The sequence below is a fragment of the Bactrocera oleae genome, chromosome 4, assembly GCF_042242935.1.
Source record: "Bactrocera oleae isolate idBacOlea1 chromosome 4, idBacOlea1, whole genome shotgun sequence".
NCBI lineage: Eukaryota > Metazoa > Arthropoda > Insecta > Diptera > Tephritidae > Bactrocera > Bactrocera oleae.
The window spans coordinates 52,345,290-52,372,719 of NC_091538.1; the positions used below are offsets into that span (position 1 = coordinate 52,345,290).

Sequence of the window (27,430 nt, forward strand, 5' to 3'; positions counted from 1 at the left end):
TTTCATTATATTTCATATAAAACATTTATTTTATTTCAAAGAATACTTCACGTTTTACAAACATATGATATAAGCATATATGTATATGGAGATAAATGCATATGCACATGTATATAAATATGTACATATGTATGCTTTTAAATGCTAAGTTATGTAATTATTAGAATATCAAAATTAAGGTTATCTTTGTCATCTTAGAGAATATCCAACTCAGCAAAACCACACATTATGGAATCTACAGAAATAACAAAAAAAAAGAAACGTTGAAATATAAATATACTAGTAGATGCGGTCACGCGTTGCTGTGACTATGGTACACAATAAATATGATTTTAGTAAACTATTTAATACAGTGGAAAATAATATATATGAATAAAGGTGAAAACGTTATTACCGTTATAAGAATCCAAGAGGATTGTACAATACTTGAGGTTTAATTTTGAAAGTGATTGATATAAATATAAAATGTGTTCAGTAGTTTGGAAGTTTACCCCGGACACGTAATATTCATATGTATAGATATGTGTATACTTAGTCCTGTCATAAGTTCAGTTACAAGTTTAGGCCGTTATAAAAATTAAACTATAATATATTTTCCAACAAAGTTAATTTTTATTTAGTAATGCATATATTGTATTAAATGAGCGATGTACAAACTTTTATTCGAAATGGTCATCTTTCACGCAAGACCTCAAACGAGTCAGTCATTGACCAATAACAGCACGCAAAGTTTCTATTTTTATTGACGACGCTGCTCGAACGAAAGATTTTTTTAAACTCTCCAAATTTCTGTGTGATATTCGACAGGCCATGTTCTCCAACTCTGGCCACAAACTGTAGTGCGATGGATTCGGATCTCGACTTACAGACGGCCAATAATCAGCAGCAATGAAACCAGAAATATTGCTGGGTGGTTTTTGCCTTATGTGCTGGAGCAGAATCTTGCTGGTGGACTCAATGCTCTCCATCGAATAGGGTATTACTTCACTGCTTTGTCTTGTCTTCTATAATATCCGGCTGGTAAACTTTTTCTCAGTGTTAACCGCTTTTTCACAGAAGCGAAGAGGTGTAATACCTTAACAAAAGACTCCTTACCAAACCATTATTGAAGGTGTTGTCCGATGGTAGACATTATTTGGATATCATCTTGAATAAGTTTTGACATTGATCTGGTCGATATATCCATTTCCCTGACATAATTTTCTGTTTTCCAAGGGCATATCTGCGTATGCGTTCGTGAACAGTTTTTGTGACTGAATTATTTCGAACCACACGAGGATGACCACTTCTCTTTCTGTCATCAACTGTTGACGTTTAGGAAAAATGCTCAAAAGTGCGGTAAACAAACAATATCGAAATATTAAGTTTTTTGAGAAGCTCATAAAGCTCACATGCGCTTTTTAAACAATTATTGTTTAGTCACTGTATTCAAATTACAATAAAAAAAAATAACGGCAATTTTTTCTGAGAATTTGTCTTCACTGTATGCATTGTAAATTTTTGTAACAGAATTTATGGCAAGATTAAGTAGATTTGGATATGGATAATGATATAATTAAAAATTTATAATATTTTGACCAATAATTTCCTAGCGTCTGAAAATATCTAAATAAAACTATCATAAATATGAATTTATACTGGTAAAGGTAAATTCAAAATACTCTGTAAATTCAAAACTTAGATACTAAGTTGATATAACTTATCGCACAATTATCCGCCCCTAGCCTGAAATAAAATATTTTGAGATATTTTCCAATAGTAGTTTAATACAAATTATATTATATATCTCTATATATGTATATATATCGCCAAAGATATGTGTGCATGTAGGTTTGAGTGCATATATACAAACCTCGAAGTGAGTTAGACAGCGCTTCAGGGAAAGATTAGGTTGGAATTTATATTGTTTTAATGTTGCATAGATTTTTTGTAGTTTATATGCACAATCTTCAATATCATCTTCGTTTAAGTTATCCAACAGATTAAGGTCGCGGTTCCAAAAGAATGGCAACCAACCATTTTCAAAATCACTGGCCAAAGTTTCAAGCATCTGCATATAAACGTACATTATTAATTACATATATAGCATATATATATATAATAACTATATTGCAAAACAATAGTGTGACAAAAAATCGTGTACATACAGTGGCGGAAAAAAATTGCACTACCACTCGCATATTTTTCTTCTAACTTTTAAAGTATGAAGTTTGCTAGAAATGTGTCCAGCCTAATTAGACTTTTTGTTTCAACCGCAGATTTAAGAATAATGGAAAAAGAGCAATATCGGTTGATAATTTGTTACTTGTTTTTACAATTTTCGCGCAGTTAAATTAAAGATCGCTTTGTTTAGGAAAATTAACGTGAAAAAAATCCACAATTTCTAATTGGACGACCGCCGATTGAAGGTGCGACAGTAGGCAGCTCAAAAGACCACATGGGTTATACACTGCACAACATATTGGACATGAGAAAGCTGTCGCCACATTTGCTTACTTCGAAAAATAAGCGCAAACATGAGACCACCTTACAGCAGTGCTTGACGCTATTCAAGCGCAATTAGAAGGTGATACTGTGTCCTTTCGTCGACAAAACATGGATCGACTGGTACACACAAAAGACCAAAGAGAACTGGAAACAGTGAACTAGACCCGGCGATCCTACTCTGAAGCACTAAATGACTTTCCAAACAGCCGGAACTGCGCTTTATAGAATTCAAACGTTGTGATCTACAGCGACTAGCCAGAGAAGGACTAAACGGTACCAAGGTTCCACTATGCCAATTTGACGTGGAATTGCAAAAAAGAAACCGGTCTCATTTGACCAAGAAAAAAGTGCTCTTCCACTATCAACATCTGTCGTACATTAGATCCCCAACGGATCGCTCTCGTATTTACATTAAACTTTTTGTCACATTGTACACTTTACAAATTTTATGTAAATAATATAAAAAAAAAAAAAAAAAAAAAACACCCCTGTACTTACATGTTCAAGTATAATATGTATTGGGTTGTACCAAAAATTCTTATGCTGTAACTCGATTTCCCATAGAAAATTAGTCGTTATAAAATAACTCTTTAAACAACGCATGCCATATGCATTACGCAATGATTTTAAGAGACGAAATACTACTTTCAAATTCTGATTTCCCAATAAAAGATCGTGCTCCACTTTGGGATTACATATCATAAAGGCATAGCGACGCGTCTCCTGTGAGCCAGATGTGGGCTTCGGAACGGCGTACCATTGTTCACATTTATTCCTGAATTTACGACAATGTCTGACGTCGATCCACTCAGCAGTGCCGAAGCAGATACCCGGCACAAAGTCAATCGAAATCGAGCGTTTAGCGCATTTAGCATATATCGTATGTGCTAGTCCACGTTTTGTATATATCAATGTATATATATCACCCCAATTGCCACGCACCCGATCACCATTTATATCCAAGCAATCTTCCATAACACCTTTAAGCCAGGTTTGCAGACTCGAACGATTAAGGTAATGGTTATTCCAATCAACAAGGTCATAAAATTGATTATATACATCCGTATAACCGTTACAATTGTAAAGCACTTCCATAATATCTGCAAAATCTAAGTTGACAAAACCCGGACGATCTTCATCCTCCTCCACATTAATATATGATGAATAAGGCATACTGAGTTTGAATATTACATCGAATTCGTTGGGATACTTGATGCGCACATTATTTGAGTAGCTACCTATGAACGTTAATACATACACATGCATAGTATATTTATATACATACATAGATATAAATATATATTTAATGCGTATGTGTGTATACATACATACATATGTATTTGCAAATTGGAAAATATTTATTTAGCTGAGTTGAAACTTTTTTTGTTTTTCGAAAACGCAGTGTTGTATTTACAAAGCGGTCAAATTATGCTGCAAGCGCCACATATATGTGAGCTGCCGCTCTGATGGTTTCTCACTTTCTAAAAAAGTTCCAAGTCATCGATTTTGTATTTATTAACTTAACTTTCATCTGAGTGGATTTATAGAACATCTTTTTTTAAAGGTTATGTCAAGGCTTTAGTAATAGACCACACATTTAGATAGAGCCGTTACCGTTATTAGATTAACGTTATAACTAATTTGAGTTACCAGTTGGCGTGAGCCGATGAATTTTGTCACCATTGTTATAAGGAACTAAGTGGAATGTATTAATTAAATTAGTTGTCAAGAGTGCCGATAATATTCACTTTATTGAACGTTATAATTCACTTTATTGAACGATATTGTGTCCAACTTTATATCGGTAGCTACAAGTCATCAATTAGACTAGAAAATTTCGCGTAAATAGATGTTATCGTTTAAACGAGTGCCTAGTGTAATTAGCTATACGAAATTGCTTCACCAATGACAACTGGAAATAGTTGCGTTTTTCTTCGAATTGTACATTCATATTACATAACAATTCCTATAGTTAAGATTGTTAAGTACAAAACTACCAGTACTGATTGCGGCCACACACGAATGCTGAATAATTTCGCTTGTCTTCAATCCAAATGTTTCATTGTTGGACCAGAAGTGGATGGAAAAGTAGTAGTGAAGGCTTACTAATTTTTTGTTCGAGCTTCGCAACCTATTATTGAGATATATGCATATCGTAAAGATAGCAGACATTTTCTTACATATTTTTTGAAAATCCTTAATATTTTTACTGAAAATATTTTTTCTTTGATATGGTGATGCCGTTTTTGCCGCCGCGTTCGGCGATAAAATTAGAAATAGCCTATCTCAAAAATCGTCATGGTGGAAGTGTTTATAATTTATAGTTAAAAAATTCAAAATATTGGTGACATTATTTTTCAAACCGGGAAATGTCCGAACTAGAGCAGAGTGCTCTAGCAGTTTGACTGCCAATTAGAGCAAATTGGTTGTACTAGGAAATCAAATGAACTTAATTTGAAATGGATATTTATACTAATAGAGTTTAGTGGGTCACACGTATCTCGACACAGTTGTGTTTATACATACATACATATGTATGTTATGTATGAATCCATCGTACCAAACAGGCTTGGTCCTTTATAGAGTATATTAAAAACATTGTCCACTTCGCACATGCCATTCAAGATATGATCTCGTATAATGTCGAAGTCTTTCGTATACACTGGTCTATCCTCATCACGTATTGTGATTTTCTGGGCTATATCCTGCAGGTAAGTTTCAACAACCGGTGCCATGGTTTTGCTGACTCTTTTGTCTGAAAAAGAACAAAAGAAAATAATGATTAGAGAAATTCTAAACGAGGATAAGTTTAACCTTATTAATGCTAATTCCGCTTCAGTTTTTCTCTAAAACGGATGTAAAAGATGATATGCCAGAACAAGAGTTAACAATCAGAAAATTTAGAATGGGTGACCAACGAAAACAACATTAATGAAATAGAAATCTCTGTTGAATTAATGGTTGGGAATCACTGATATGTATACAATAACCGGCATATGAGATATTGTTTCTACAAATTGAAAGAGCTGTAGGTCGGCGTTAAATATCGAGGAAGATGGATCTCAGTAGAAATATACAAGTTTAGGCTAACGTGAATCTTGTGCATATAATCGTGCTTACCTCTTGGCAAGCAATAATATTGACTTCAAAGTACTACGCCTTCGGACGAAAAGGATTTCGTTTTAAGTTTTCCGATAGCTTTCAAATCGCCTTAGTATCAACTGTACCTTGCACAAAACGAAGGACCTTTGAGCGATGCTGGAAATACTGTACTATGCTCTACAATGTCATTGTCTGCAGCAAAAGCTATATACAAGGCATATCCAAAAATAACCTAACTACCTATAAAGTGCTATAATTAAGCTACACAATAAGAGTAGTTAGTACAACGAATTGCATTAGGGAGGAGCATTTGCGGTTTAAAAATTGAAAAAGTAGCCGTGATTCCACGCTCTAATAAGGTTTTTATACATATCTCCTACACAGCTAAAGCCAAATTAACCAAATTTGCTCAGAAAAAAATGTTTTTATTACCCCTTTTTACTTTACTGTGAAAATGGATGAAATTGTAATACAACCCCACCCACTCCCCATATAATAGTTTTGTTAAAAACTACTTAAAGCGCTATAAATGAATCATTAAATGCGCCAGAGACATTAAATTTTACATCCGAAATGGTACGAAAGGACTTTATAGGAATCGGTATCGAAATATGATAATGGGTGTGACACCACCCACACTTTGATTAAATAAGATATGTGTTTTCACATACTACTTTGCTTTACCAATTTCAATCAAATTAGGTACATAATCCTTTATCCTGACTTTCCTATGTTACATTGCGTAAATGGGTGAAATCGGACTACAACCACGCCTATTTCCCATATAACACAATTTTAAACTCCCTGATTATTTTACTTTCCACTATGCAAATCAAGCAACAATGATTGTATCGGGGTAAAACTTTGAACGAATTGTGCTCCTTATGACCAAAAATTGTCCAAATCGAGCAAAAACTGTTGAAGTCCCCAGATACCGAATATGTGGACTCTAATTGTTATTGCAATTTGTTTATCGAAAATATCGATAATATTGTACCTCTATGACAAAGATGGCTTGAATCGGCTTAATGATTCCATTAGCCCTCATTTACCCAATATATATAAAGATTTTCGAACTTCCAGTCGACATTATACCGAATACATCGGTCAATATGTGAGTTATCTTAAAGAAATAAGGAACGTGTGTTTCTAATAACTGTGTATTTTTATACTCTCGCAACTTGTTGCTACAGAGTATAATAGTTTTGTCACCTAACGGTTGTTTGTATCACCTAAAACTAATCGAGTGAGATATAGGGTTATATATATATAAATGATCAGGATGAAGAGACGAGTTGTTAACAAGTTTAATGTGCATATCTCCGATACCACTGAAGCTTTAATAACAAAATTCACTGAGAACAAATGTTTTTAGCACCCCTATCGACAGTGTGAAAATGGGTGACAACCCCGCCCACTCCCCATATAACGGTACTGTTGAAAACTACTAAAAGCGCGATAAATCAAGCACTAAACACGCCAGAGACATTAAATTTTATCTCTAGTATGGTATGAGATGACTTTATAGGAACCGCGTTCAAAATTAGTCAGTGGGCGTGGCACAGCCCACTTTTAGGTGAAAACCCATATCTTGCGATTTGCTTAACCGATTGCAACCAAATTCGGTACATAACATTCTACTTATATTTCTATGTTATTGTGCGAAAATGGGCGAAATCGGATTACAAACACGCCTACTTCCCATATAACACAATTTTAGATTCTATCTGATTCTTTCACTTTCCATTATGAAAATCAAGCAACAATAATTGTATCGGGGTAAAACTTTGCGTGAATAATGCGTTTAAAGTATGCCACCTTGTGACTAAAAATTGTCTAAGTCGAACCAAAACTGTGCAAGCCAATAGGTACTGAATATGTGGACCCCAGTGCCTATAGTTGACCTTCTACCGAAAATATCGGTCAATGTGTAAGATATACATATATGTAATTGAAATTCATAGAATAAAAAAAATAAATGAAACTCTTTATAATAGCATGATTTTTGTGTCAAAAATGAGTTGAATCGGATCAATACTTCCTTTAATATAAAATTTTGCCAACACCTGAAGTCATTTCACGGGCTTTGATCCTTGCAAGTTGCGAGAGTATAAAATGTTCGGTTACACCCGAACTTAGAACTTCCTTACTTGTTAATATGTCATGATCTGTAATTTTTATTTTCATTGTATTCAATAATGTTTATAATTTCATCATATTTCATCAATATATACGCAAGAAAGAACGTTTACAAATTTTTCAATTTTATTATCAAAATAATCGTTCACCAATTGCAAGCGCAGGAAAGCTTTAATAATCGTCCACCTCTGCTCGCTATTAAAAACAAAACTGTCGATTTTGGTGCGAAGAAAATCCACAAATTCTTTACTTCTTTCAAAATTAAGCTGACACCGTTACTGTCAATGGAGACCGGTATAGATCGATGATAACCAACTTTTTATGGACGCAATTGGAAGAAGTTGATCTTGACAACATTTGGCCGAAATATAGCGAGAAAAGTTTGGAAACTTTCCACATTAACTCAATACATTAAATTTCGCATCCTCATTTGAGGATAATCTGAATGTAATTTTCGCTGATTCTGGCTGACAATAAAGAAATCGATGAGGGACCTGTTGTGAAATTTATGATCAGTAGCTTGGACCCCTTGATGTCCTAAGATCCTTGGAACGTTTACAAGTAGACTTCTCAATATACTATATATGTATGTAAATTCTATATATACATAAGTATTTAGATATGTATGTATATCCTTTAGATAGGAATATAGCTATTATGTATATATGTACATATAGCGTTTACACATATCCACCTGAAGTACTTGGTTAATTTCAGCGGCTGACGAACTATGTATACTATATGTATACATTCTTGGTTTTCGCTTTTATGTATACCTACATACATATGTATGTGTGAATGCAGGTGTGATTTGTATCTATGCTTATGCGCTACATGTGTGCACACACGCGGCATTCGCCGTCCATGGGCGAGCTGTCCGCCGCCCACCGCACAAACGCCTACACACAAGAGCATATGTATGTAAAACTATAAGTTTATAAAAGTATATACTTATATATATATACATATATGTATTAATGTATGTATGTATCGCAAATGCTAGCTAACGCTCAGCGCCAACAACACAAACGACAAGCGCCAGGCCAGTCGCTATTTGTGCGCGCTCTTCGCTCTTTGCTGCCGTTCGCTGTACTTCGTCAACATGAACGTCAGCCAACAGCGCCCAACGCCCAGAACATCAATAGAATCGTTACCGTTTGACATTGCTGTTGTTATCAAGGTTGTTGTTGTTGCTGCGTTGCTGCGACGGCTTGTGTTGTCATCGTCCTACCGCCGAACAGCAACCAAACATCTGCACCCCCTTGCCCGACGCGCTATGTTTCGCTTTTATCGATTTGTGGCAAAAGCAAAAACAGCAACAAAAACAAAAACAAAACCAAAGCAAATACAAATGAAGAAGAAACACGCAGAAACGCTGCAAGCGAACGAGCGACGTGCGCGCGACCGTTCGCCATTTGTGCTGAAGCAAAAAAGAAAACAACACCAACAACAACAACTGAGGCAAAAACAACAGGAATAACAAAAGCGGTGACATTAGCTGCAGCATAGCGCTACAACAACAACAACAACAAAAATAATCAGTGTACAGCGCGCCACAGTGCCGATGACCGTGTTGAGTGGAAGGGTGGCCGCTGGTTCAACTGGGCTTCACTCACGTACACTGCCAGCATTTGTGGTTGGGAGAAGCAGCGGCGGTGCCAGCAGCGTCGGCGGCAGCTGTGACGTTGTTAGTAGAACATTGTGTGTATGCGCTACGACGGTGCGACGCGAGTTGGGGCTGAGGCAGCAATGGCCCGCTTGACGTGCACACAACAAAAGCACCCAGCGCAGTAACAACAACAACAACAATAGTAATAGCAATTACAAACACCAAACGAGTCGACAGACCGACCGAGCAGCCACCGGTAGGCTGGCTGGCTGGCTGGCTGGCAGGCAGGCTAAAAACATCATTGTCGCGTCATGCCACCGCACAGCTAACCATCGCACGATGGCGATGGCGATGACGATGACGACAACGAGAACGGGCGGCAAACCAAAACAGCAGCCACAGCAACGAAGGCGCAAACGATGTTAGTGACAACCGACGACGGACGTTGGACGACGTACGACCGACGAATAGCGGTCACGTCGTAACGTCAGTTGATTCGGCGTAACATGCAGACTCAGCTTAGGTATACGGCTACATAGTATAGATATATATTTGTATGTATTTGCGTATATGGTCATATGGAGGTGCTCGCACGAATGGATTTGTGTGTATGTATGCGTTGAGCTGTTTTCGTTGTTACTGCTGTTGGTGTTTTACTGTCGTTTTTGCGCTGTTGTTTTGTTGGTAGGCGTACACACACACACATGCATATATACCATACATAAATGCGTTTATATGTTAGTAAGTTCATTTCGCTTTTCGCCGTTGTGACTCCCCACGCGACGTCGCTAAAAATTTTCTTGTTTCTTGTTGTTGTAGTATTTTGGTTGAAAACGCTGCGACTTTGAAGCGTTGTTGCTCTTGTTTTTTCTGCTGATATTTTCCAAGCGCTACTGGCGGTCCGTCCGACAACCGTTTTCGCTCGCTTTCAAGCGCAACGCTGTCGTAGCTATGGCAACAACACCAACAGTAAAATATTGCGGTAGGCGCAGGGAAGAGTATGTGTAATAGGTAAAGCAACAACTGCGCGGAGCTGCGGAAACGACAAAGGGAACGGCAGGCGGTAGTGATTTCTGGGAATACATATACATCAATAAATATATACATATATATGTTTATATATATATGAGTAATAGCACGGTTATACAGCTGCAAGGTAGCGCATATACATATATGTATGTGTATGTATGCATATGCACTTGTATCGGCTGAACTCAGCGATGGGGTTTATGGGGGCGCGGTATGCATTTATAGGCGCCGTCCGCGTTGGTGACGCGCGGCAGCCAATGCACAAAATAACAAAAACTGTGAATAGCAGCGCAATCAGGCCACAGTGCGCACATACACACCCCTATATACACTCATATACCATATACATACATACATACATATATACACACTGCCATGAAGGCACGGTTTGACGACTGCCAAACAAAAACGCTATCAACCAAGCAGTGGCAGCGCAAATACGACGCAACTCAACGTATGAGCAAGCATAGTGGAGCCATTAACTGCCAACACACACTCACATATACGCGCGCACATACAGGCGCAGCAAAGTATAAGCAACGAACAGTCGGCAGACAACGCGACGCGGAGAGGTGAAGTGTGCGCACAAGCGTGAGCGCTGCCGTGCGCGCATCGTCGCTGGTATGCCGTGCTGTGGAGTGGACAATATTGCGGGGCACAGTGAAGGGAGTGCACAACAGTTGACTGTAGCAAGAGCGGCAAGGTGCGAGGCGGTGTATGAAAGCGTTGTATATACATAAATGTATGTAAACATATGTACGCGCGTTGTTTAGACGCGAGAGGCGAGCGACGTAAAGAGATTGAAATAAGAAGAGGCTGCACGGATGGTTGATTGGATGAGGGCAGGAGATTTGAAATCGGCGTAGAGCGTACGACGACGTACGGCGGCCAACGGCAAGAACAACACACGGATCGATGGATGAAAGGTTGAATGTATGGTGGTGGTGGCGATGGTTGGCGTACATACGATGGCAATGGCGATGACTCTGATGGCGTTGGCGTTTGCGCTGACTGCAGCTACGAACGCGCAGTAAGTGCAAAAACAAAAACACAACAACACGAAACAAATGAGTCGAACGAACAGCGTACGCCGTGGCACCTACAAGAGGGCGTCGGGAGCGGCACGAATGCGCAGAGTTATATATCGGCGGGTGTGTACGTATGTATGTATACATGCTCGGACGATGACGAGTTTTTGTGCTTAGAGCGCACCATGTTGGCGGCGATAAGTTGGAACGGGCTGAAGTAGACAACAACAACAGCGACAGCAACGCAGTGGACAACAGCACATGAGCAAAATATTGACGATGCGTTGGAATATGGCAGGCGAAAAGCGAAAAAAATATATATAAATGAAACAAAACGAAAAAATATACGTCGAAAAGGAAAAGGAAAAAAAGCCAAAAACAAACAGCAGTTACGGCGGCTAAAAATATCACGCACATAGCGCAACGCAACGCAACGCAGTGAGGATAGCCACACAAGGCGAAGGCGGAGGCGCTGGTGCACGCGTAGCATAGCCCAGGCACTCAGTGGAAAATTTAACGCAGCCAAATAGAGATGGCCTTGAAGTTCAACCAGCGGAACTAAAGGCAGCTATGCGCGCAGCAGACACGAACGGAAAGGATAGAAGGCTACGCGTCAAAGATTTCTACGGCTTATACGAAATATTCATTATGTAATTTAGAGAAAATCGAAAGTGGAGTACGCTTGCGCAGGCTGCACGTGAATCCTTTGGAGGAGCAAACCAACTGCGTTCAAAAACAAAATATCAACAAGATCGCCTGCACTTTTTCGCGCTCTGAACAGCATTAAAAAGCTGCCAGCCATTTACCGCCTGCGAGCGCATCAAAGCGGTAGCTAAGCACACTCTCACCGCAAATTGGAATTTTATTTCTACAACAATTGCTTGGCTAAACTAGCGCTGTCGGGTTCGATAGACGGGCATGTGGTGGTCGTCGTGATGACCATAACGTTCAATATCACCGCAATGTAGCGGGCAACAGCAATGTTGTGTCATTTGCTGATGGGGACGACGATGAGTTGCCGTGCGATATTTGCGCGCCAGCAAGTGAAGGAGACAATAACAAAGCAACAGTCATAGCAAAGGCGACAGACACAGTGCAAAACTCCATAGCTTAGTTATGTGTCGTGAATCGGCGCACTGCCTGACGTGCTTGACCAAACATATCACTGCACATACATACGTACGTACGTCGGTGGCAACAACACGGCGCGAACAACAGCAGCAGTAGTAGTAGCAACGGCAGAACGCCACAGCTCAAGCTAAAGCCATTGCCATTGCCGTCGCAGCAGTAAAAGCAGCCTAACCTCCTTGCCGGTCTGCGCGCCAGCCAGCCTGCATGCCCGCCTAGCTGGCCGACGACTCTTTTGCACGACGATGACTACAACCACACTAGCAACGGTGACGACGACAACGCGAATCCCATTGTAAGTTGAGCCAGCAGTTGTTTGGACGGTCGATTGGAGGGTCACTTAGTTGGCTGTTTGGCCGGCTGCCTGGTCGCACGGTTGGTCGGTCGGTTGGCAGGCAGTAGGAAGCGAAAGGCGCGCGAATACGGCAACCGTAAAACTAAATGCGCGCATGTATGTATATATGTTTGTAAGTATGTCTGTATGTAAACACTCATACCCATCATGGCAAATGCACAAACGCGCTTCGGCTCAGCCGCTAGTGCTGCATGGAGGGATGTATGTTGTGCGCTGTTCAACAACGCGCACTATTGTGGCGTGTGGTAGTGGTGGTGGTGTGTGTGTGTGTGTAGCGGTGTAATGGCTTGGCTTGGCTTGGCGTGGCGTAGTTTAGCGTGACGTGATGCGCGGCGTGGCGCGGAGTAGGGTGACGATGAGCGCAGAACACAAAAGAGTAGAAAAGTGTAGCGCTGGTATGGTGTTGATACTGTATGTTGGGGGACGTTTGACGACGACGACCACGACTGCTGCGACAATAGCAAGAACAACAAGCATAACAACAAAAACGACGACTACAGCTACGAAGCGAAGTTTACGCGAGTCGAGCGTATATATGCGAACATACATATACATCTAACTACACACATACACATACACACAACACACACGTACTTATATTTGTATACACGTTTATGTGCGCGCTCATTGTGCGCCGTACACATCAGCCTGCGGCCAACAGCGGGCGGCACGTGGGGAAACTCTACATGCTGACTTTTCAGGCTGCCACAGCCATTCAGCCTGCCTCGCCTCATCCGTCGCTTAGTTGCGGCTATATGGCGCACTCTGTGTTTTGCCTTTAGCTGGCGCATAACCAACAGCCACGCATTAAAGGGAGCGCAGCATATTGACGACGAGGAAAAGCGATAGGGGCGCCACAAAGCGCGCACACTAGCTTCGGTTGGTCGGTTGGATTTGTTAGCTGAGTTCAGTGCCTGCTGTATTGAATGGGGCCGTCATTCGTCGCTTACTATACTTCGCCTTAGCGGTCGATCGAATAAATGTTTAACGGCGCGTTGTCGCCGTCGCCGTCAACTTTGTCGCTGCCGTGTGCAGTGCCCGTTGTTGATGAGCGCACGAGTGTATGGTTGGTTGGCTGTCTGTTTGGTTGGGTGTGCGGAACGCGCTTTGTCATGTATTTTGTGGAGGCGGACGCAGACAATGTATAACGACGCAGTAAAGTTGTCGTGCGCGAAATTGTTGTTGCACTGCTCTCAACGGTACAGCTTGCGTTTGCAGTCGTTCTTTGTATATACCATATATGTATGTACATATATGTATCCTTTTTAACAGCAATTACTTCTCAGCGCAAGATTCTGTGCGTCGTCCGCGCTGGAAATTGCTTATTTGTTTCCAAGCTCTTGCAGGCACTTCTATGTTAGCGTCCACGAGTTAGTCTTTAACCGCTTAATTTTGATCATTCATATCAACATAGTGCGTATATGATTTTAGAACGTTTCGCCTACAATATAGCTTACCAGCGCTCCAGTAATACCATGAGCGCACAAAATAACCTGTCATCGTCCTGGTCTCACCTGTGCTATTTGCGAAGGCCGTGTTGCTGCAGCTAGTGCCGCCTGCAATACTCTCATCATCATTGTTATCATCATCATTATCATCATCACCAACCGCTTTTTCGCCAAACTCGCTGCTTTTAGCCACCATTGACTGCTACTGACTGACTGTTGACTGCTACAGCATGTTCTTGTTGTTATTGTTTTTTAGTTTCTTTTTTTTCATTTTTAGTAATGCGCCACTACTATTCCACAATCGGTATTTGCCTCCTCTGCTTAACCGCTTGCCACTTCCACCGCTGCCACACTAACACGCTTTTGTTGCTTACTCTGTCGCTGTCAATGGCACTGTTGTTGCTGCTGCCACTGCTGCTGTTGATGATGGTGCTGGTGCTGGTGGTACGATGCTGCTGTTGGCTTGCGATAATGGCAATGGTATGGCGTGGTTGTGTGTTTGTTGCTGGCGGCCGCCTTTTTGTCGTCGTCGTCATCGTCACTGCCAAGCATCGTTGTTGACGCTGTTCTTGTTGTGGTTGGTGTTGTTGTTATTATTGCTTTGGCTGCATGCCTTCCACTGGCGCTGTTGCTGTTTCCGTCGCCGCCGCCGCTGCTGCTGTTGCTGTCGCTGGTGCGGCTGTTTTAACTTGCTTCATTCTTTGTTTTTGTTTTCGTGTGTGTGTTTTGTTCACAGCGCTGTTGCCTGTGTCTCAACTCTGCTCGTGTCTGTCGAACCGTTGCGCGGTGGTTGTACGTGCGCTCAGCTCATTCAAGTGTCCAACTTTTGTCGGAGCGGTCGCATCGGTACGGATAAATTCACACAACGTTCAGAGTCCGCTGGCAGTCAGAAAGTGCGGTACATACATACATACGAATATATAAACGACAGCGCCTACTAGGCTATTGTGTGTGTATACGGTGGCCATATACATATGTATGTATAATACATATATTTGTAGTGTTTTTGTATCATAGATATATACGCGCGTGTGTGTGTGTACATATGTTTATGGCAGTGTTTCGCCTATAGATGCATATACCCACATCTATATATACATTTTATATGCATATCGCAGCAGCAGATTGTTTGGCGTTAATGTGCAACTGCATATAGGCACTGTATATATATGCACACACTTAAGTGTGCGTGTGTGTATTCACTGACAACTGAACGCTATTGAAAGCGCTACTCAACGCGCTACACTACTGCTGTTGTTGTACTTGTTTTGGTTAGTGCTTTTGTTATTGCGCGGCTACAGCTGCCTCGTCACAGCGATTTTGCCTTTACCCATACTTTATATACTTACGTACGTAGTATGTACATATACTCGTATGCACTTCGCTTGCTTGTAATCAGCGCTGTTATAGCCGTACGCGGACCACCGCTGCCTTTGCCGTTGCCATTGCCATTGTCCGTCAACTAGTCGCAGCATTGCTACTGTGCTGTCTTGCCACCGTCGGGCAATCGATACTCGCTGGCTGTGGTCTGCGTGCCGTGAAAGACCATCATCAAAACCAACTGTGAGCGCGAGTGCTCGTTTAGGTGTACATAAGTATATACATATACCTATACAAACATATTTTTGTATATACATATGTATGCGTGTGTTTGTAGTGCGTATGCTCGCTAAAAACGTCTAATTGCAAATAATACGCTAAAAGCAAGTTGTGACGAAGGTGCGCGGAAGCAAGTGTACAAACTATGCGTATATTTCTATTTACTGTGCTAACATACAAGGCATTATCTCTTCGGCGCGTATCTAAGCAAATAATAAATATTAAACAAAAACAAAAGCGCTAAAAGAAAACAAAATTAAAAAGTTTTGCAATTAACCGGCAAAATAAAAAGCAAACAAGTGAATTTTTCACCGATAAATTTTTCGATAAACACAACAAATGTCAAGTAGTGCAACTGTGCTGCTAATCTAAACAAACACGCCGCAAGCTTGTAGCTAAAACATAAACATTGTATTGTAGTCGCCATTAGACAACTTGGTGAAATTAAGAAAAAACGATTAAATTAATTGACACACACAAAATGAAGACTCCACGCGGCGCTAGCGAGTCGTCCACAACATCTGACAACACAACCGAATTCATTGATATCGTTAAGAAGTATGATGTTGTTTATAATACACACAATCCGGATTATAAAAATGTCGAAGTGAAAATGAAGGTTTGGTCGCAGATTGCCGAGGAGATTGGCCTATCTGTTGGTAAGTGTTTATATGCAACTTTACATACATACATACTTATATGTATTTGTATGATTGTTATTTACAAATATATTGTATTTATATAGTATAATAAACTACAGTGTTGTGCAAAGTATACATACGAGTATGTGAAAAAAGCTTGAAAGAATTTTTAACATTTAAACATTTATTTCTACACTATTATTGCATTGAGTTGAAGGATTTTTGAACGCAAGCGCAAAAATAAGTTTGTAATAAGTTTTGAGAAAACGTCGTTTAAAGTTTGAAGTTAAAAGTCGGTCGGTTAGGCGGTAATCTCTTTTAAGTGGCATATCTTCCATAATTTTTAATTTGTAAGCAAACATTTTCTTAGAGCATATACAAACTATCAATTAAGACAATAAAAAATTTAATCAATTGGGTACTTCCCCTTTAAAATATCGCTTTAAATGTATGACAATATTTTTTAATAAATTTTTTTGAAAAAAGTCTTAAAAATATCATTTTAAATTTGTTTTTCAAAATAAACACCAGATCATTATCTTGTCAGAAAAACTAAAATCAAAGTTATTTCAATGCCAAATTGCATATATCTTGCACAATACTGTATATAAGTATCTATACATTGCAAACAAATCAAGTAGGCAAAAATCGAATACAAAAACAAAAACACAAAAAGATCAAAATCAAAATAAATAACGAACATCCAGAAGTAAAGAAAATGCGAAAAACGAAAATGAAATTTGCTGATTTCACAGCCAACGTCTTGTATTCTACAATATTGTATTCGTCTATTCCTTTTCCACAATTCTTCCTTAAACAAAAAACAACAACAAAAATGCAAACACACGCTTGCATACAGCTGAAAACGCAGTCGAGTGTAAGCTGCTTTTCTAAGTATATATGTATGTAGATAGAAATGTTTGTTTGTGTGCGTATATATGCTAAATCTACCCACTGCCACAGTATACACATATATACATACACAAGTAAATATATTGAATTTTCTCTGATGGCATATACGGCAGAACAGAATCATTATGTACGACGAAATAAATATACAATATACCTATAAATATACATACATATATATGTGGATGTATGTGCTACGTGTGCTTGTGCGCCAATGTACGTCAACGATACATCCTCTGACGAGTGTCACACCAGTCGCCGATGGTTCGTTGCTGATGGCTACTGCAGATGAGGACGCGGGAAGCGGCGCTGCCAGCGGCTTGCAACAAAACAAACGAAACATTAAAGCGCCGCACAAAACGTAGGCTAACAATTCGTACGCCAAGCCTTGCGCGCTCTCTACGCGAGTATTCGTTAGCAAAGCGAACGGCGAGCGGTGAACAGCGCGCGGTTGGCCGCTTCAGTGCAGCAGGGTGGGTGGGTGTACTCGCCACAAGCAAGCAAACGTAGCTAAAAACAGCGTGTTTTTGCTAGTTTGAAGAGCGCCCGGAGAGCGTTAAGCATAGAGTTTCTATGCTTTTGAGTTAGATTGTGGGCGAGAGCGCGCGCGCACAAGGCCGATCCACAGGAAGCAAAAACATTTGACCGCTAGCCGCTGACCGCTGCTGGACGCAACCCACAGGCATACATATATATATACATATAACGGTAGATATATACACATACATACATATATGTTGCTCAACCGCACTGACTGCCTCCACCCTTTTTAATATCCCTGCGTGACTTTTTGATGAACAGTAAACGAAAAATGTCAATATGAAAATATGTATGTACACATATATGTATGTATGTATGTACCATATAGAAAGGTATTTCGTTTATTGAAGCACATCGTCTCAACTCGATTTGCTTTCGCCTACAAATTGCCCGCTTGAAACGAGTTGCGCCGTCGCAATATCGAAAAATTTGTGTATGAAAATATTCCTACAGCGCGACTGCAACCCACTCGAACACCCTGTAGATAAATAACAAAAGCGTTACTCATGAATTTGCGCACTCTCATTGACTATTGCTTGACTCTCCAAGCTATTATGTGTTTGCCACCACCATTGCGTTTTGTTCTTTGCCCAACCAAGGGAATCATGGGGTGTGATGGGCATATTTCAACAAATGTAGAAGTCACATGCACGCACACAAACATATATACATATTTGTAGTAGGTACGTAGGTATGTACATTTTAAACTACATTAAGGTGGTCCAGTTTCTTTGTTCACTTTATTTACCTAGATCCGGTACTTATTTTGCATAGATTTTCTGTTATGAGTTGACTATTTGTGCTCTTCGAGGTTTTAAGGGGCACACCTTGTGGGAGCTTAAAAAGTCGATTTTTGAGAATTAAAAATAAAACAAGAAAAAACGTTAACTTCGATTGCCCCGAAGCTATAATACTCTTCACAAAATAAAAGTTTCCATACAAAATTATTTTTATCGGTCTGGCTCTTTGTTTGGCAGCTATATGCTATATTGGTCCGATCTGAACAATTTATTTTAGAGATTATACCTATCCGTATTTAAGATAACTGATAGAGCTCATTGAACTGAGCGGCCGCATTTTTGAAGGCTTTAAAAAATTTTAATATGAAAAAAACGATGTTTTTTTTTAATGTCCCACTAGGTGTGACCCTTAACGCTATCTTCTGATCTTGAATCGAGTTTTAAGGAACCAGATTAGTTCAGTGTGGTGTTCTAAAGTTGGGCTTTATTAGTTTTTGATCGTTTTACCGCAAGCGATTGAGGAGGAAACAGAAAAGAATAAGTGCAGATGATGAGAATTCATGACAAATCAAGTTCCTCAACTTGTAGCACCTGTAACCTTTTCAGTTTTTAGACTCCTTTCTGAAGGCATCTGCGTAATTTATTAAGTCTAAGTTTTGAAAATCTAAGTAACTGAGTCAGAATTGGTAAGATCGCTACGCTTTATTATCCGGCATGTAGTATAGTTTGACAGTAGTGATTTAGTTTGCGTTCAATTAGTTCATAGACATATGTATGTATGTATGTATGTATAAACAATACGATTCCACTTCAATTGTTATCAATGAGATGTTACCCTCTTTTAAGACAAATTATTTCAGCATCTCAGTTTTTCTCTAAGTATAAATGAAAATAACTGCTCCGATTTTTAGATTTTATAAAGTTCGGATCTAAACCTACCCACCGAGTAGTAGATCTTACTCAGCTTTTGGTACTCCAAAAAGTGGTACAAGCTTTCTCAAATTCAAATACATACAAGTACAAATAGTATCTGGCAATGTTTCACGCCTAAATGTATACTTAAACTAATTGGAGAAATTAGCTTTACTTATCGATGACCGATAATTTACTAAAACAACTGAGACGGAGATATACATACATACATATCTACTTTCTGTCTACTTCTAAATCAAAAATTTACATTTCGATGTTAGCTAAATTTGCACGACAAATATTGCCACATAACGTTTGACCACCCTAATGCAACAACCACCGCTCTTTGAATGCACTTACACGTACATACATACCTGAGTACGAACTTATACACAAAACGAAATAGTCATATTTACATATATGTATGTACATACATATCTAAATCCATACATGCATATGCCTACATACACACATATACATACAAACCTACATACTATGTATACTGTATATACGCTCTTTCCCAACAAATATTAATGACTTCAAACATTCGCGTACTTACAAGCAGCAATGCAAGTCGTCGCGTTAGCATATAAAACCTTTACTCTACCTAAGTATTTATGTATCTGCATAACTAAGAGAAGCAAGTAAACGAATTCTTGCAGCGCGAAAAACAGCGTGAAAAGTGTGATAAGAAACATCTGATAATATACATAAACAAGCGCGAATATTTTCGCGGAATATTTTATCAATAAATGAAGTGATAACAACAAAGTCAAAAACAAAAACATACCATACACTTGTACATACACAGAGGAAATATAGCCATATATACATAGTAGGTGGGAAAATATGTTTAATATTACATTTGTGACTAAAACAAATTAATAATTTTTTTTTTTTTTTTCAAAAATTGTGTATCTTTCGCATGTATCTAAAGATATATGAACATATGTATTGTGCAAATCGGCGGAAAAAAAATCATTTGGTGAAAAAATTGGTTCTAAGTTTGGTTAGTGTAAATGTATATGGATGTGCGTACATGTGCAACCCCCAGTTGGTCAAACGGTTTACCTGCACACATATGAGCATAAACATGCACACACACACATACGTATATATGTTTGTATGTACACTCATATATACAAAAATTTGTATGAGCGAAAGTGTATATGTATGTATCTATACTACGTACATACATATCTGTGTATGTTAATGTTTCATGAGGGTGGGAGGCAGAGTACGGTGTGAGAAAGGATGTTTTACCTATAATGAATGAAAAATCTTCCAAATTAAATCAAAAACAATTACAAAATAATTATGATAACGGAAAATGCCTAATTGGTAAGCTCAATACAATGTGTATTGGTACAATTGTGTTCAAAAAAGTAGCAGTATAAAGAAATATTATGTATGTACATATATTTCAGAGAGGAAAAAAAATCCTGCTCTTGGGTATGCTTGAATATACTCATCCTTTATCCTCTAAAATGAACTGATATTATCAGCCCGTATGGAATAGCAGCAGTTGAAACAACAATTCATTACAGATTATTTTCAGCCTTTATTTTTTAAAATAAAGTGAGGTTACCAAACTGATTGCAGTTTTGAGCCGCGAAATAGCGCGACCTTAGTGGAGTCACTCTAACATAATAGATTCGTTAAAGGTTATGTTAGCGACTGCCTTATCAAGTTCCAAGCCTCTTAAAATAATTTTTTTTTAATAACTTCAATGTTCACGATATAAAAACTTTATATAATATAGAAAAATATTAGATTTCAAAAACGCACAGGCATATATTTTGCACAAGACTGTATGCCAATTTTTGTTTTATCAATTAAGCGATAAATTGCGATTTAAAAGAGGTTCCATTTTTTCAACAACATTCTTTTGTAAGACAATAATAACTATGTAATTTAGTTTAATTTCTAAATGTTTATATTGTGACATATTTTTTTCACCTGAGCTCGTAGCTTGTAACAACCGTCCGTCTGTATAAACTCTCTGCTAATCCTGCAGTTTTTAAGATATCGATCTGAAATTTTGTACGCGTCGTTTTCACACTAAGAAGTTGTGCATTTGTTGGAACCGCCTATATCGGACCAATATAGTGTATAGCTGCCATACAAACTGACCGATCAAGTTTAAGTGCTTGTATGGAAAACTTTCTCATTTGACAATTTACTTTCATTAAATTTGGCATAGATTATTGCTCAAGGCAACGCTTCAATCGCCAAAGAAATTGATTAGATTGGACTTCTATAGCATATATGTAGCTGCCATAGCTGACGCATAAAACTCAATTCCTTATTTGGAAAACGCTTTAATTTGTGAAGGTACGAGTATATTCACGAAGTATCAATTTGAAATGTTGGACGCTTCATTTTTATCCCAAGAACATGCTCATTTGTCGGAAACGCTGATATCGGATATATAGCATATAGCTGCCATCAAAATAAAATTATTTTTATCAGCTGAAGTAAACGTTTTTACTTGCCAAATGCTCCTCCATATCTAAGTAGCCTACTGCTATGCCACTCTACCGGAATTCTAAGCGGGGATGTACCTCTTTCTAGAAATGTAAAGTTTATTACAAAAGCCGGTATTCGCCGCGTATTAATAGCGAGTGGTATAGAAAGCTTTACACAAACACATACACATAGACAAATAAAACTCATTAAAATATTATATGATTTGCACGATTGTACGACATTTAATGGTGCATACAGTGGCTCATAGAAACAGACAGACAATGGAGTGAACAAAATTAATTGAAATATTTTAACAATACTTGCATGTCAAACAACTAGGGAACTTTTTAAGTCAAACTACAATGACTTTAGCTCAGGTTCAGCGCGATTGAAGCAATGAACTAGATTATATAATAACCGCTAACAATTCAAATATTAGCATAACCACAAAAATAGTAATTTCGCGCCATATAAACACTCTGCACTTGTTGTTGAAGCACCATAAGAAACTCCAAAAGTTGTTATAACAAATACTGTTTTAACTGTTAGTCCTGCTGTGGAAAAGTCGCTCAAAATGTTTTTATTTTAAAATTTTCCACAATTTTACATTGTAGCCAGGATCCATGTAGTGAAAACCACACCTTCAATGCACAGAACTACAGCGAGATTGCAATACACATCAAGTTTCAGATTGAATGCAAATATAAACCACTGTACGAGACTACATACATACATATATAGTCGCATACAATAATAATGGGTCTCGCTAATAGTTGAACTGATGAAAAAATGCGATATTTGAGTAGCACATATGCAGCAACTGTGAAAAAAGTACTTATATATTGTTCGACGTATTAAATATTATTACATTATTTACAATGTATATATTTAAGCAGCATTCTGGGCAATACTAACAAGACTTTTAATTATAAACACAAAGCTTCTGGCTATTATTGATTTGAATTTTGTGCCACAAAATATTTGATGAATGATATTGAAAGCACTAAAAAAATACAAATGAAAGTTTATTGTCCACTACGAGTTTTACTTAAGCGGTGGTCCTCTGAAAATTCATTCTTACCTCCGTAGTTGAGAAAGAATATAATTTCAATTTAAAAGATACGTGAACACTCACAATCAAGTAACGACTGAACGGACGCGACAGACTGCACACTATGTTGATCGGATCAGAAGAGCACGGAAATGTTAAATTGCAAACTGCTGATCAGGCAAAGCTTTTGCGAGAAATGTTTACACATAAATGTACACAAATACACTCGTTGAAGTGCAGGTTCAAAAAATTTCTTTACAATAAACATATAAAGTACATTTGAATGTGGATTTGTTGTGTGTCTGTATGTATATACATACTATTATGCATACTCAGTAATAAAGTAGCAGTTAAACATTTTTTTTAATCGATTTTCTCTTTACTAAAATACTTAAATATTTCTCGTTTATTCATCTAACACAGATGCATCGAAGCGAAAATGGAAAAATCTACGCGACAGTTATACCAAATATTTGCGTTCTTTTCGGATCGGTACGAAGACATCGAAGAAATATCAGTATTGGGCCCATGCCGATCATATGGATTTTCTGAAACCTTATCAGGGACCCGGCAGGTATGCTTACTATTAAATACACCAACCTCAATGTTTTAACAACAATTTAGCATTTCGGCCATTGGCCATTCTTTTAGACATTCGAACGGCAACTCGAATAGTAGCAACAGTCACAAAACCAATGAAGATACCGAAGATACAGAGTGTGATTTCGGTTTTCAAGTATTGACTAAAGCGACAGCTACCAACTCTTCATCGGATGATGATATAAAATTTAATACCACAGCAACAATGCCAACAAGCACAACGGTACAAACACCAGCAGCACCAGCACCACCACCGCCGCCACCGCCAACGTCACAAACAACTGTAGCCACCATTCCACCGGCTGTATGCAGCACGATAACAAATACAACGGTGACTGCTGTACCAACAACACACAATCCGATTCCCGCTCACTTTCCTATCACAGCTATGGTTTCAGTACCGGCAGCATCAGCTGCTTTTTCGCCCAACAATTCGGCTGCAATTAATTGCATTGCACCGAGCAATAATATTGCAGCAACAGCTGCCGCTTCTGTTGCAGCGCTCACTAACAATTGTAGTGGTGCGCCACCGGTGACCGCAACAGCCGGTGCACTTGTGCTGCCAGTGCCATCATTGCCGACTGTACAATTACCACCGGTACAGCCGATGAACAAACCGCTTTTGGGTCCGATCTCAACTATGGGTCCAACTAATATGCCACCAGCGCAGATATTTCCATTGCCGCCACTGGCAAATGTACCAAAACCGACAGCGCTAATGCCAGCTAGCAGCGCTGCCAGTAGTGTGGGTTGCTTAATTATTGAACCACAATTATTTGCCTCGGCAGACACGTTCAAGAAGGAGCTAAGCGCTCCGACTATTGGTCTATTCCATAATATTACATCACCCGCAACGACTACTGCCTCTACGGCACGCATCAATCCACCGCTGATATCGAAAATACGTCGTGTACAGCCATCGCCACAAACGGCAGCGATTAATCTTAGCTTCAGTGCAACACAAACACAACAAACTGCGAATAGCAACAGCAGCAACAACAACAATAACAATACGCTTAATAATAGCAACAATACTAATTGCGGCCAACCGCCACCGGCGAAAGTGCGCAAAACAAGTGATCGTGCCGAGGTCGATATTTCGGCAATATTGCAAGCGAATCGCGACTTGGATGCTAATACGTTATTTTTCCTTAGTCTGGCGCGTATGGTACGCGCAATGCCGACCAAATTTCAATCGCTTGCGAAGATGCGTTGCATGCGTATTGTCAGCGACATAGAATTGGAATTGGAGAATGTAAATGAATGTGGTGGCATGCCATCACACGATGATTCACACGCTGGTAAATTTTGTAGCATAGATTCGTCGCCTTCACCACCGGATGGCACAACCATTATACCAAGTAATCCAGTGTCAGATAGTGGACCAACAGAGCACTTCGTTTATGTGATGTCGCCATCACGTGTGGAGAGCATGATTGATATTTCATCCGACGAAGATGGCACCATGAATGGCAATTAATTGGGTACAAATTTAAATAACTCAATAAAGTAGTAAAATGTAAATATTTTATCAAAGATACTCAGAATAAACTAAGATAATTTTAAAAATATCAACATTGTTTTCACACACTCAAGTAGACTTTACAGAATACACGTAAGGGCCGCACAATTTGAGATCAAGGCAAGAAAAAAATGTTAAATTCGAGTGCACCGAAGCTATAATACCCTTCACATGTGCAGCTTATAGCATAAAAGGGTATACAAAGATTTTTTCTTGATTTTGATCGTTCAGCTTGTATGTATGGCAACTATATGCTAAGGTGATCTGATCTGAACTATATGTTTGGAGATTGTAGCGATGCCTTGGACAATAATCTATGCCAAATTTCATAAAGATACCATGTGAAATAAAAAAGAATTCGGCGGTTCCGACAAATGTGCAGCTTGTTGTGGAGAAAGAATGTGCGAAAATTTTCAGATCAATATCTCAAAAACTGAAGGACTAGTTCGCGTATATACAGTCAGACGGTCAAACAGACGTGTAGACATGTATATATATAAATATATTTCCTTTTACAAACGTCGTACAAACTTAATACACCCTGTTCATAGTATAAAAATTTTTAAAATTAGTTTGAAGTTAAAACAAAAAAAAAAAAAATTTAAGTGAAAGAAATTATCGTTTAAAAATACCTATTGGGTATGATATTAAAACAATATAATTTGAGCCCAAGAAGCATATTTTACTTTTCGTTTATTTTCATACTTTATAGATATCTATTAATTTTTGCTAAAATTATACAGCATGTATGAAAATATGAATGGATTTACTCGTTGGTATAAAAAGTAATCCACATTTAATCTCTAATTTGAAAGTTTTACACAAAAAGTTGAATGAATTTCATTCAAAGTCTACAAATCTCACTAAGCGAGATTGAATCGCTCATTTCGCAGCAGCTCTAAACTTAACCTTGCACCTTACTCTTAGCGGTGAATGCAAAATAAGCAATACCACCAACAGCCAAAGCGGCTACCAATTCAGCCTGCACCCATGGGCCTTTGTAAGCACTCTTTGTAGCTACAGTAATATCAACAAGCGATTTCACATTAGCCACTTTGTCGCCATCGCGTTGAGCCTTGCGTACGTTGGCATAACCCTCCTCATCGAATAAACGTACAGCAACATTACCACCGCCGCTTTTCTTGATTTCCTGTATCCAGCTTACCTATAACAAAAAATCAACGTAATTTGCCACATCACAACTAACACTTATCTCGTACAACATTTTAATGCAATGTAGAAACTTACTTGGTATTTGCCATCGCCAATCTTAGCAACTGGTACAATTTTTCCACAGGAAAATTCGGCAAATAAATTGGGTTGAGCATTGTTTCCACAACTCAATGAGAATTCACCAACATGCGCCACTTGTGTAAGAATTGTAGCATCCTGAGTGCTGAAGGATGTTACACTCACTTTGGGGCTTGTGCAGGTGGTGGCCAAAGCTGCGCCAGTGCAGAGGCACACAAGGAATATGACAAGTAAATTACGTGACATTATAATTGTTATTTATTAGAAGTTGATACAAATAACTGTTAAAACACCTTAGCACAACGTTGAAATAAATCACGACAAAGCAGCACAGCTTTCACTTGGTAGCAATTTTGACAATTGCATATCACAAATGTCATGCCACGTCGTGCTGTACGGCAAACTTCGGTAAACACATCGTCAATTTTCGTAGTTACGTTCGAAACAGTGTGACCAAGTCAATGCAACCGGCAAATTCATGTGAAATGCAACTCGAAAATTATGGAACGCGTAAATAGAAGTTACAAAAAAAAAGAACAAATTTACAGCAAATACATATATACATGTGTATGTACGTTTTTTCTTATAACATTTGAAAACTTAATTTTTATAGCAGCCTCATTTACCAACTTTATAATTAATGTTATAGACTGTTATTAACTAAAAAAAAAACATATTACGCAGCACAAGAGATGCTATGATTTACGCGTCCTAATAATAGTAAATATAAGTACCAACTAAAACTAAATCAATTTATTTACATTGGAACAGCAAATATGTTAAATATTAAGTTGTTCATTATTATTTAGAACTTACCGTATAAAGTTTTTAATTGAAAAACACAGCAAAATCAAATTTACACAAAGCTAAC

General features: G+C 38.6%; 3 protein-coding genes across 7 annotated transcripts; 1 reads left to right on the forward strand and 2 right to left on the reverse strand.

The window, feature by feature from the left end:
* LOC106622827 (cyclic GMP-AMP synthase-like protein) lies at nucleotides 1–27,395 on the reverse strand. Of its 2 annotated transcripts, none has more exons than XM_070108915.1 (5): nucleotides 27,376–27,395; nucleotides 5,048–5,242; nucleotides 2,986–3,725; nucleotides 1,853–2,050; nucleotides 1–235 (listed from the first exon to the last, which is right to left on the reverse strand). In XM_070108915.1, exons 2-5 carry the CDS (start codon nucleotides 5,220–5,222, stop codon nucleotides 227–229), a joined length of 1,122 nt encoding a protein of 373 aa, XP_069965016.1. In that variant the 5' UTR covers nucleotides 5,223–5,242; nucleotides 27,376–27,395; the 3' UTR covers nucleotides 1–226. The 2 variants fall into 2 exon arrangements, with proteins under 2 accessions (XP_069965016.1, XP_069965015.1); XM_070108914.1 differs by lacking the exon at nucleotides 27,376–27,395 and adding an exon at nucleotides 23,217–23,392.
* On the forward strand, nucleotides 14,663–25,357 carry LOC106622826 (uncharacterized). 4 transcript variants are annotated; one of them, XM_070108912.1, is made up of 4 exons: nucleotides 14,663–15,596; nucleotides 16,106–16,583; nucleotides 23,610–23,760; nucleotides 23,811–25,357. In XM_070108912.1, the coding sequence occupies exons 2-4, from the start codon at nucleotides 16,406–16,408 to the stop codon at nucleotides 25,264–25,266; spliced, it is 1,785 nt and encodes a 594-aa protein (XP_069965013.1). In that variant the 5' UTR covers nucleotides 14,663–15,596; nucleotides 16,106–16,405; the 3' UTR covers nucleotides 25,267–25,357. The 4 variants fall into 4 exon arrangements, with proteins under 4 accessions (XP_069965013.1, XP_014097607.1, XP_014097610.3 ...); XM_014242132.3 differs by having other exon boundaries at nucleotides 14,741–16,583; nucleotides 23,838–25,357; XM_014242135.3 differs by lacking the exons at nucleotides 14,663–15,596; nucleotides 16,106–16,583 and adding an exon at nucleotides 20,209–20,505.
* Nucleotides 25,970–26,935, reverse strand: Tapdelta (Translocon-associated protein delta). Its single transcript, XM_014242138.3, has 2 exons — nucleotides 26,557–26,935; nucleotides 25,970–26,473 (listed from the first exon to the last, which is right to left on the reverse strand). The coding sequence occupies exons 1-2, from the start codon at nucleotides 26,803–26,805 to the stop codon at nucleotides 26,213–26,215; spliced, it is 510 nt and encodes a 169-aa protein (XP_014097613.1). The 5' UTR covers nucleotides 26,806–26,935; the 3' UTR covers nucleotides 25,970–26,212.
* Nucleotides 27,396–27,430: the final 35 nt, after the last annotated feature.